General features: G+C 40.4%; 1 protein-coding gene across 2 annotated transcripts in view; it reads right to left on the bottom strand.

Moving 5' to 3' along the window:
* Positions 1–9,099: 9,099 nt before the first annotated feature.
* PKDCC (protein kinase domain containing, cytoplasmic) overlaps positions 9,100–11,887 on the bottom strand; it is a 38,377-nt gene continuing 35,589 nt past the window's right edge. For both annotated transcript variants that reach the window (XM_031060183.1, XM_031060189.1), the window contains one exon: positions 9,100–10,365. In XM_031060183.1, the coding sequence (XP_030916043.1) occupies positions 10,280–10,365 (86 nt within the window). In that variant the 3' untranslated portion in view covers positions 9,100–10,279. The remainder of the gene's footprint in view (positions 10,366–11,887) is intronic.

The following is an 11,887-nucleotide window of genomic DNA, read 5'->3' as shown; positions in this document are numbered from 1 at the left end:
TTTTTGAGTAGGGTTCCACCAGGGAACACAACAGTTAAGGGAAAGTAGGCAGGCTTTGCTCTCTCCTCATCATCTCTTTTCTGCACCCCTGCAGTTTTTCACAAGTATTTTTCTGGTTTGGAGATAGGATGCAGGTTGTTCTCAAGGATTGCTTTCAAGGGTAAGGGTATCTCGTCCAGTTCCTTTGTATTTAGCTCTTAGTAGTCTTCTACATTTACCAGAAAGCTGGATAACTATATCTGTGAAACGTAGACATTTAGAGATAAAGAATTGTTTAGAAAATCTTCACCCAGATTGAAAAGAGGATCAGATCTCTTATGCTCATTTACAGCAAAGGTATTCGGCGTATGAAGCAGGGTAACTAATACCTTTGATTGCTGAGCTTCTCAAGTTCATCTCATTAAGTGCAACTAGAGACTGGAAAACAATTTCATGTATATAAATGTGTAAGTCCATTTAAATAGCAAGTGACCTCAAAAGAGAAAGTTTTGGACATGCTTTTAAACTCAGCCTTCCAAACAGGGAATTTAACAGCATTACTGTAAAAAACATATACACAGTAGACATCTCATTTCCACACAGTCATCTGAAATTTATAGTCCAAATTCAGAATTCAGTTACCTCACCATAACTCCTGAAATACCACAACCTATAAGCCTATCCATTCATAATTGTGGACAAAAACTCAAAAACTGAGATTGGAGATCCTGTACTACAGTGTCAGATCACACTGAATCTGCCTCAGCTGTTTTTACAAACTATGCCCAGAAAAATCAGAAACTTGCTGCTTAGTAACATATGCCAAAAAGATTGTAGTATTGCACCCTTTTTTAGTTCCATTAGCAGACGTGCTTTCAGAAACTTTCTGAAATAACTGTTGGGGAGAACAATGAGAGATTCCAATCTGCCTGTAGAAATATCCACTGCTAGACATTGAAATTAATCTGCCACTATGGTGAAAAACCCTAACTTCTTTGTGGGGAGAATGAGGTTTTGCTAAACAAATGTTTTGAATGGCTTTCTGTGGACTGTACCTGCTAGTTTCAAGATTCTAAGCTGAGCATGGTTTCCAACTTCCTTTGGACAGCATTTCTGGCTGACAGACAAAAAAATTCTGAAAGCAATTCACAGAGGAAAAAAATTGCTGAAAACACCAAAGATGTGCTCCATTTGTAGATTTAATTAAGATATCATGCCAACAGAAAAACACTATGTCTTGGTGCATACACAGCAGCAGAAAATTGGTGTTCTGCAACTAAGCTGAAGAGCTTATTTTCAAAGTGGGAGATACTGGTCCTGCCACAGCTGCCAAGAGAAGTGATATAACACTCTTACAGACAAGGTCTGGAGATGGTTTAATAATTTAAGCTCGTGGAAATCCTGATCGGCTGCTTGACAGAGAGGAGGAGACTGTGAGAGGAAAGGTCAGCTCTGTACTTACTCTTCCCCTCGAGGTCAATTGCTGGACACTGTCAGACACTGCAGCCAGGGGCACTGGCTGATTAGCCAGCCCCAGCAAGGCCAGTTTGGAGCAGATGAAAGTTGCCTGCATGACAGACTGTCAGTGTCACCGCAGCTTTGCAGCTCAAACTTCACGTGACCTTTCAAAATCCAGGTGCTGCTTAGTGCAGGGTAAGGAGCTGGAGTTTGTGTTATCTGCCCAGCTTGCCTCCCTGGCACCATTCAGGACAAGTCCAATGCACACCTACACGTAATCCATGGGGCAAAGCTGGGCTCTTCTCACAGGGTGAAGCCATGGCTGAGAATCTGCGCTGCTCACTGTGGGTCACAGCTGGGAAAGGGACAGAAATTAGAAAGAACAGAGTGGGTGAAGCCCTATGACAGATCTCCAGATCATGGTCCTCTAAGACCTGTACAAAACTTAAACAAGCAAGAAAAGCCTTTTACAACACGTAGTAGGGCCAGAGGGAAAGGGAGATTTGGGATGCCATATCCAGTGCTGATCACTCCTCTGCTGGTGCATTCAGTTCAAGCTTTACACAGCAGAAACTTTAGGCTAACTTGCATATTTTTTGCAAGTAAAAGGCCAGCTAGGATATTTTCAGCAAATAAAAATGAATCATTAGTTTGATCAGCAACTTTCAGGGACTATTCCTTCTGACAAATAAATAAACAGGTACGAATGCATCTAAAACAGTAAATTAATTGCCTCAATTTGCCCAGATAATAGCATATCAAATTGCAGCTAAAGTATCTCTCATCTCTCCATCAGGCTGCTTTGTTTGTTATAAATAAAACCTTGATGCACACAAAGCCAGAAAACACCATGTCCCAGTAATTCTCCCCAGACAGGTCTTACTATGTTTGCAAATCACATTTCTGACACACAGACTATTCTGAAGAGAAAATTGCTTAAAACTTGACCTGAATCAATACTGAGACTGCAAAAGAAGTTGGAGTGTAAACCCAGGCTCCTAATATTATAACCTCAAAGTTTCTCTCGAATTCCTTCTTGGAATTCATGCTTGCACTACTGAGAAAGATACTAAAATGCTTCTTCTATAACTGCTCAGGAAAAGCTGTACGTGGGGAATAAACTACTGAGCTGGCACTAATTTAATTTTACTCTAGTGTTCTGCAATATGGTATATTTCACATCAGCTCCACTGTGTAAGGTTCTTCTATCTATCAATTTGAAGAGACAAGTTTGACATTAAATTTATTTCTTGGATAAATTACTGGATGCTTCTGAAGTCTACACTGAAGCATGAAGTGATAGTGTCTGCTGAAGCCATCAGTTCTTATTGACAAGTCTGGTTAAATTATCAGGTTGTATGTAATTTTATTTGAGTGTAGGAAAATGAAGGTTATAGCCAAGAACTTGGTGGGGTTTTCTTTCCTGAGATGATGATTTATTCATTTTGGCTTCAATAGCTACGGTGTCAGGCGTATTTTATATTTTTCCAACTTTGACACTTCAAACATTTGATTTCCCTTTGCAACTTCCAGCCTAAAACATGTTTCCCATTATATATATTCAAGTGACTGCCTTGCACACACTGACTCATGAGGCTGGTTTTTATTTTCACAAAATATATAACCCTATTTGAATAAAATACAGATGGTGTCCAATACATTAAACACAGCAAATTTGCCATTCCCTTCTCCATCCCCTCTGTGTTCCCCTCCCCAGATTTTCTGTAGCGGCATGAAATCTTATCAGCCTCAACTTGGAAAGGACATGGCAACAGAAATTTGATGCCATTCATATATGGTTTGCTACAATAAACAATGTGCATTTTTTTAATTATTAGCATTTTTCTGTAGGATTCTGCATTTGGAGCTCTGCTTTAAAGCAAGCTTTGTGCCCCTTGGAAGGTACTGAACGGGCAGCTTCACATTGCCCTGTGATAGAGTTTGAATAAAGGGCAATCAACATAGCATATGGCACCAAGGTCCCAGGTGACAGCTGGAGCAGATTCAGCTGCCTCTTACATCACCAAGCAACTTAGAGGGGAAAAAAAAAAGGCCATATACAACTGCATAGGAAATTACCTAAGTAAATTAGTAGAAACTGCTGAAATTAATTGAAGAAAAACCTGTTCTAGGTTTGCTCTGAAAGCATGATTATACTTCATAGTATAGACACATGTAACATTTACTTGGAATGCACAAGGTTTGTGGTTCTAAATAAGATTCTATCAGCATCACTAGATGGCATTGGAGGGTGTTTTATCTCATCATAAGAAAACAGTCTGTAGTAATTTTTATCAGGAACACTAAGTTTACACACTGAATTTGACCCAGGCAATCTCTCTGTGGTGAGGGAATTGGAACATGAGGCAAGAACCAAGGCTGGCTGAGCAGTGACAGCATTGCTGCAGTTTTCTTCTGTCACACACAAGGAGCCCACCACCTCTGAGCAAGAATGGGATGACTGAAACCTGGAGAGAAATAAATTGCAAAGGGTACTGAAGAAACTGTGAACTTGTATTACATGGGCTGGTGACTTTGGAGAGGTAAGAGCTAATCTCCCCCTGAGATGTAGGGTGGAATTTTTGGACTGCATATTTGTTTTTCCCCTACAGCAAACTATACAATTATTATAAAAATAGTATTTCTGTTTTTCTTACACCTTTTTTTACTATATAGTTCTCATGTCTCTTTCCTATTACTTTTAGAATGAGACATGTTTGCCATCCAGTGATTTTTTTTGGTTAGCTTCAACATCCACTTCGGAATTAGTGCTAACTTTAGCCACCAATTCTTGCCCATTGATTGTTACTGCACAGAAGCCATGCAGAATCCACTGCACCACAGCTGCCCTGGTTTCTGAATTGCAAGAGTATTATTATACTCACAGAGCTCTATTTTACTCCTACACTTTAGTAGCTGGTAAAAAGAGGCAAAGAGGAGTTTGTTCACCTATGAATACACAATTCCAGGAGCTCAGTCTCTAAGAAATGGACTGTATATCATAATAGTTATAGGCCATGGAACATGTGTTGCAATGTAAGGCACCAAAATGGTGATTTCTTTTCACATCTGCCACTTTGACCCTCAATCCAAGTCATTAAACTTTTCAATTCTCCAGGTAGACAGTGCAGAGTCTCTTCACAAATTCACTGCATGAATGTGCATTATTTTTTGCCTCTGTAATACTCTTTGTGCTTAAGAGCTGCCATTGACCAAAGTTCTATAATGAATCACAAATCAGAGCCATGTACAAATAAAAACCTGACATTTAATTGAAGCACTTCCATTCTTTAAACAGGCTTTAGGTTTGTATCTCACGGGGGTTAAAGGACAGGATGGTAAAATATGTCGAAATAGTATCATACATGATGATCAACAGCTTGTGCCCAAGAATGAGGCAGTACCTGCCAGTAAGTCATATGGGGCTTTTCATAGGTCATGAACTTCACAAACCCAAGGTCTTGTATAAAACATTAAATACACCCACTTCTGAAAGTGCCACTGTGCCCCTGGTCATCTATTTGTCTGACTGGCTGCTCTGCATTCCTTCTACTCTATTTATGGAAAGCTGTAATTCATAAATACCAATTTGTACCATTATCTTCATACATGCCAGGTACTTGTAGTATTGAAACTGGAACTTGTTCTTAGGGCATACTTGAAGTTGGCAGAAGGATGATAAATAGGACTGGCATTATACCTATTAAACACTGAGTGTAAATATGTATAATTCATGTTGCCTTCCTGGCATTATTTATTAAACAATGTCTTTAATTTTCTGTATCGTGTTAAAGCTTCCATCTAAAAGAAAGATAAGTTTTCATGTTGTCATTGTTTAAATTTCACAGGAACCTACACATGCTCACATGGTCATGTACATATGGGAAAATCAGTGTATTTTTCCTCACTTATATGGCTCAAATATTTAGGTCCAAAAGGTAGGTTTTACTGAGTTCTTTCTTTGTTGAAAATCTAACAGTCTGATACTGTTTTATGTGAACATAAATCAAAGATCAACTGATCTACACTGGTAAAATCAAACTAAGTAAGATCAGATTCTGACTTTATCATTTCAAGTAGCCACTGGATAGTTTAGTCTTCTTTCTCAGCCTCCCAGTCATTTGCTGAAAAACTGTGGTTAGCAGGGATTTTTTGTTTAAAAGATACAATTTCCAATAAATGTGTTGTTTGCCCTCTGGCTTGACATCAAAGAGAGTTTTATAATGAGGGTGGCTCCTACTGAATTATATTCCCCATCAGTTTGGAGAGAAGTGGGGCACCTTTTACACTAAGGCAATTGTTGACTGTACAGCACAAAGGGAAGGAACACAACATCTTGTTTCCTTCACATGTTTTTAAATGCACCTCTTAAAAGCATCCATTCCAATTAGAAAAAACATCACTTGTACTTACTTGTAAGAAACCTACTTGTCAGAGTTCAAATGCCAAGGCCCATGTCTGAACTGAAGGAAGGACAGGGACCCTGCATGCCCTGGGAGCTCTAGAGGAGGCCAGCCCAAAATGTTTCACTCCTGCTTAAACCACAAAAAGAGGAAAAAAATATATTTTCATGACCAAAAAAAAAAAGATTCAATGATCACATCTCAAAAAACATTAAGCAGAGTATGACTGTGAAGTCTTTATATACTGCATTCTTTCCACCAATGTTCCTCTTCTTCTTTGAGTCCCATTTTATGTTTCTGCAGTCGATTGATGAAAACTTTAGATGAGTCTTTTCAACCTAAATCTGTTTGACTTCTTCAATGCCATTTCACATTTGGACCAAAAGGTTAGGGATAAGTTTTCCTCTAAAAAACTTGTGAACAGTCTTGCCACTCCATTTTTTTCTTCCTCCTCCACCAATAGTTGTTTGTAGTTAAGCCTTCACAGAATTTCATGCTAAAGAATACAATATAAGCTCTCCCTACTAAATCTGAACATCAGTGTTCCCATCATCACTGTTCACATTATTATTTCCTGACAGGTAACATAATATGATCTCTGGATATTCACTGCCATCTTCCATATGCTTTGAATTACAAATCCTCTTGGTACAAGTTGATAAGGTGAATTTCAGAGGCAGGGACAAGGTCTTCACTGTGCACTTACCATGGTCAGGTCCTGCCCCAGATGAGTGTCTCCTGTGGTTGCCACACCACAGACAGTACCTGCAAAAGGAAGAGCTGCCTTCATGCCAGGTTGCTGTCCTCCCTGCACCCCACTCCACCATTCCCACAAATCTCACGAACCTTTGGGAAACTTGATAATGGCTGGCAGAGGGACTAAGCAAAATGCCTCAGTGAAACAGTGAGAGGCAGGGCAAATCACAAATAATAGTACCACACTGAACTCCTTTATCTCGTGTTGAAAGTACCTCTCTGACATTCTTCACCAGCATCTCACTGCACATCCAACCCCCTTCGCTCCTTATACAAACTTACCTGAACCTCTCAACTGGAAACAGGCCCACTTGTTTTCAGGCTTTGTCTCATGGCAATGAATGCTCATGGCAGTATTACTAATTCCACCATAGATTTCTCCCAGATGTGATGTGAGTTGTGACCACCTGTTTGAAGCTGATTACAGGAGACCTCAGCTTTCCACTTAAAAAGACACACTGAAGTTGGGGAGAAAGATCTGAAAAATGAGCTGAGATAAAGCAGTAGGCTCGGACAATACAGAGAAAAATAGAATACATTTTTATTTTGGTCTAAGTGAAGATGAAAGCTCTTGACATGTCTCCCCTGCAACCCTAAGGACACCAGGCTGAAGGTGATGCTGGTCAGTGCTTGTTTTATTGCCTGGAGCCTGTTCCCAGTGGTGGGGCTAGAATCACCTCCTCATCAAACCATCAGGAGACACTGGGCAGCTCTTGAAAGTGTCTTGAAAGTGCTCTGAGCCTCAGACCAGCCAGGACAACGTGGTGCTGGACTGGGCCAAACACTCAGTGCAGCCCCTTGCAGAGCTGCAGCACCCATAGCCTCACAGCTCTCACTTCTCCAGATGAACTCAACATCCTGTTTAGCACTTCATTTTGTGCACAGGCAATTGGTTTTTCATGGAGGAAATAAGCTCTCCCTGTTCAGCATGACACGTACATAAATACGTATACACATACACACACGTGCATGTGCACACACAGACAGCAGTCCTTTAAAGCCCTGTGGGTGTCTTCTTTCATATTTCTACCTTGTGGCTTGAGGAAGCCAGGAAATGTAAAAAGCAGTCAAAAAGTTGGGGGAAAAAACAGAAATGCCTTTTCTGCAGAAAACATGAAGCAGGTCCCAGGCTGACTGGCCCAGACCTGCCAACTCACTTTGTGCCTTGCTTCCTCCTCTTCTTCCTCCTCTGTGGCTTCTCAAGGGTTTCCATGCCACATGTGCCAGTCAGGCACTGCTGAATCAGACTCACTGCTGCAAAAATCACTTTCTCCACATAAATTCAGAATTTTGCCAGTGTTTACTACGGCTGTTAAATTCTCTTATTGTAGTATCACACCTCTCTTACTAGGATTTTAATCAGCATTTCCACTGGAAAGCCTTACTTTCAGAGTTATAAAACCTGCCTGTATAAAGTTGATTACCACTGAAATTTAAAATCCAGCTTCTTGGCTCACAGATATGTTTCTTTCTTGCTTACACGATCTCTGTTTGCAAAAGCTGATATAAATTGGTATGGCAACTTTGTTTAATTCTGGGGATAAACAATTCCTGACTAAAGAGGCATTTTTTTCCAGTGTGCAGAAAGTGATGGAATGAAATTATTGAAGTTACCTACTACAGCTTTAAAGTATTACCCTGAATGCCTTTTTTTTTCTTTTAAATGTTGGCATTTTTTACATAGGAATGCAATAAAGGATTTAAATTTAAAGAATGTTTTTAAATGCTGAGTATTTTTGGAACTGTGCAGGGCTTAATGAGAAGGAAATCACAGGAGGTTAAAGACTTTCAAAATACATACCAGCACCTCAGTGCCAACAACCCATATCACTTCAATGAACTGTGCAGTATGTGTTGGCATGATTTATGCAGCAATTTTAAAAGAATCCATAGTGTTTGTTTATTACCACAGTATGATTGATGGGTTCCTAAGTGCAGGGTGACACAATCAGCTGAGCTATTAGGGCTGGGAGTTTGATAATTTGTGAGTTACAGCCATTACAGGACGTCACTTCAGCCAATTGCCAGAGCCATTAGGGCATCTGTGACCTCAGAGAAACCACAGTGAGTGGTGCCACAGTCAGACCTTCCCTCCCTGTCAGACCCCACATTGCTGCCCGACTTCTCCGGCTCTGCTGCCCGACTTCCCCGGCTCTCCTGCCCTCCTTCCCTGCTCTCCCTGGCAGGGGCTGCTGCCCAGCTTCCCTTTTGGCCCAATGAGCAATTTCATCAAGTCCTGCTCTCGCCTTTGCCCCTTCCAAGTGCTCAAAGGCTCATAGCAGCATAAGGCAAAGCACAGAGCAGCAAAGGCTTCTCAACCACTGTCTGCTAACTTGTAACAGGCAACCACACAGGCAAAGCCACCAAGTACTCCAGGCACCAACAGATCCTTCCCTGGGAGACACTGGAACAACCTCAGTCCTTTCTGGAAAAAATATCCCAAGTTTAAGTTCACATACAATACACTGGATTGTGGAATTTATTTGAAACACAAACACACAAAAACCAAGAATAAAAGAAATTTTATTTATCTTTTATTTTTATTTTTTTACAAAAATAAACAATTTGAGAAACAAAAGCACATTTTTCCTGACTGTACAAACTACAAAACAGTATGACATTGGTCACTTTAGTATTCACTTCATTGCTTTCACTGAAAGCAAATTCTCTAGTCACACCCTGCCTTTAAGATGCATTTTATATAGAATTAAGGCTAGCATTCATTTGACATCATTAAGGTCATTTACTTCATTCACTCTAAGAATCAGCAAGCGATGCCTTAGAAAACCAAGGACCTGATGATAAAAGGTATGAATAACTGCAAGATAGTCATTAAATTAGTACTGTTCAACCAGCTGGACTGCTTTGCCAGTCTGTCAAAGATATGGCTTCCTGAACAATTCAAACTGATTCAACAAAAGTCTTAAGCACAGGCTTAATTGTAAGCATATGCTCAGGCCTATCCAGCAAAGCACTCGGCACTTGGGTAAGTCCCTGCCCTTTCAGTGGGACTATTCATATGCTTATGTGATTTGCTAGATCCACAAAATGGCTCTTTCAAATTAAAAATGAAACTTTATGATAACATTGGAAGCAAAAATGAAAATTAGTTGCAGTCTTGCAATTCTAAACATAAGCAATTCCTTCCGTTTGACAAATATGCCGGCATTGCATATCCCATAGCTTGAACACAAATGCTGATTGTCCTCAGCAACGTTTGCTATTCAGCAGACAAACTGATACGCTTCAGTTCCTCTGTTATGATTGTACGTGCCCAAATAAATACCAGTGTGGAGGATACAGGATTCCCAGAGAAATGATCAGCTTTCATCCCTGGACACACATGTATAGGTCAGAAATGTTATGCTAACCTTGCTTAGAAAAGCCAGAGCTGCCAGCTGATTTACAACCAAAATTATACTCTTAACAGTGTATCATCTCTTGTACTTTGCTTTGGTTTGTTTTGCTTTGTTTTTAAATCACATTTTCAAAATCTTGTTTTATTGCACATTCATCCTGGTCATGCAGGTTATTTCTTTAAAGTTTCCTTTAGCACTCTATAGATTAGAATGAGTAATAGTGCAATTATTCTCCGGCCACAGCCGCCTTCTACCTAACAGCTGCCTATATTTATACACAAACAGCCCTTATCACTCACGTGTCAGACTGAGCCACTTTAGGTGTCAGTCTGTCACCTTCACATATGTTATCTTGTCAGGATCAGGCACAATATGATTTGAGGCCATCTTGAAGAAGACAAGCTGCCGACCTGCATTGAATAGGAAAAAGGGGGAAGGTGAAAATATTTAGAAGCGATGAACAAAATGTTGCCTACCTTAAAATGCTGACATTTCAAATTCTACTTCAACCTATGCATTCTTCCAGCCATGCAAGACTGAACTCCCTCTTAACTTCAGCTGGTATAAACCTGGTTTTGTCTAAAATGACACCAAAGTTCCCCTGGTTTCAGTATCTTTACTCTTATCTGATTATGGTCAAGATACAGCTGTGCACAGCTAGCACAGTAAATGAAAGAAAGGTCTGAAGACTTTAATACAAATTTCATGTGGTCTTTAAAAAAGTGTTTAGAGACTCCCACTAATAAAAACAGGCTTGTGTTGGGGGCTTAAATGAAGGACATTCATTTGATTGTACAGAAGCAGAATCATATTTGCACGCTCGATCTTTACAAAACTGATCAGTGCAATGTGTATTAAACATGACTTTCTCTGAAACAATTCTTGCTGATCACTTTGTAGCTCTGGGCTTTAAACAAGGTGGAACAAGGTTTCTAGTCCTCAGACAAAAAGCAGCAGCAAGTGACAACAGCCTGGGTAGCATAAGGCACCTGCTGCATTTATAACCAAGGCCAGTGTATCTTATATCCATTTATATCCTTGAATTTGGCAAGGTTTCTTTGTTTGGTGTCGGTGGGAGCCACAGCACAGATCTTCTACCTCCCCACACTCACTGACCTGGCACCTTATTCACATTTCTGCCTCCCAACGAGCTCCTGCTGCCCCACAGACCTGCAAAATCACTGCCTTTCTTTGCAGCACAGAGATACACTCCATGTCTGCTGTACTTCAGCCTTCCCTCTCTAAACTTGAGAAAACCAAATGCTATTTGCTCCCAGCATGCCTCTCTAGGGGGCTCCCATAACACTATTTTCTTTAAAAGTATTGCATGGCACACAGGATGCCTCAACTACTGAGCAAATTTCCAAGCTGCAGGTTTCAGGGACTCAGGTGCTCATGCCTCAGGAATGGTATGGCAAAGGGAATGACAGAATAAGACTATGAATAGTGCTGTCCCATTTGCTTTTAATATTGTAACCTGAGATAGGAGCTGCTCTAAACTTCCTATGAATTTCCCCATGCAAGAATAAATACTTTTTTAATATATCAATTAACTTCAAAATTCCAGCTACAGATAGTCTGACATGATGACCCAGTAATCACTGGTTAGCTATAGAAAAGGTTAACAGGAATTAGATTTTTCTTGGTTCCATGGAAGTGCTTGTTCACACCTCCCAGAAGCATAAAAATGCAAAAAAATAACACTTCAGATCCTGTGGTTAGGTAACCTGAGGTCCACATGCTTAGCCCTCTAGTGCCAGCTCCTGTGAGCCTGTCTGTACTTTCTGCTCCCCTGACAGCTGACAAAGAGAAGCCTCACCAAAAAGAAGCTGCCTCAGCTGAACCTTCAGAAACTACCTAACTTCCAGATGCTGCTGGTGGCTCCCACAGCCCAGCACAATACACTGCCCAAGCTGTATTAAAGCACTTAGG

This window comes from Geospiza fortis, unplaced genomic scaffold (genome assembly GCF_000277835.1).
Source record: "Geospiza fortis unplaced genomic scaffold, GeoFor_1.0 scaffold41, whole genome shotgun sequence".
NCBI lineage: Eukaryota > Metazoa > Chordata > Aves > Passeriformes > Thraupidae > Geospiza > Geospiza fortis.
The sequence above is the reverse complement of the archived record's forward strand: the minus strand, read 5'-3'. Positions and strand labels throughout refer to the sequence as shown.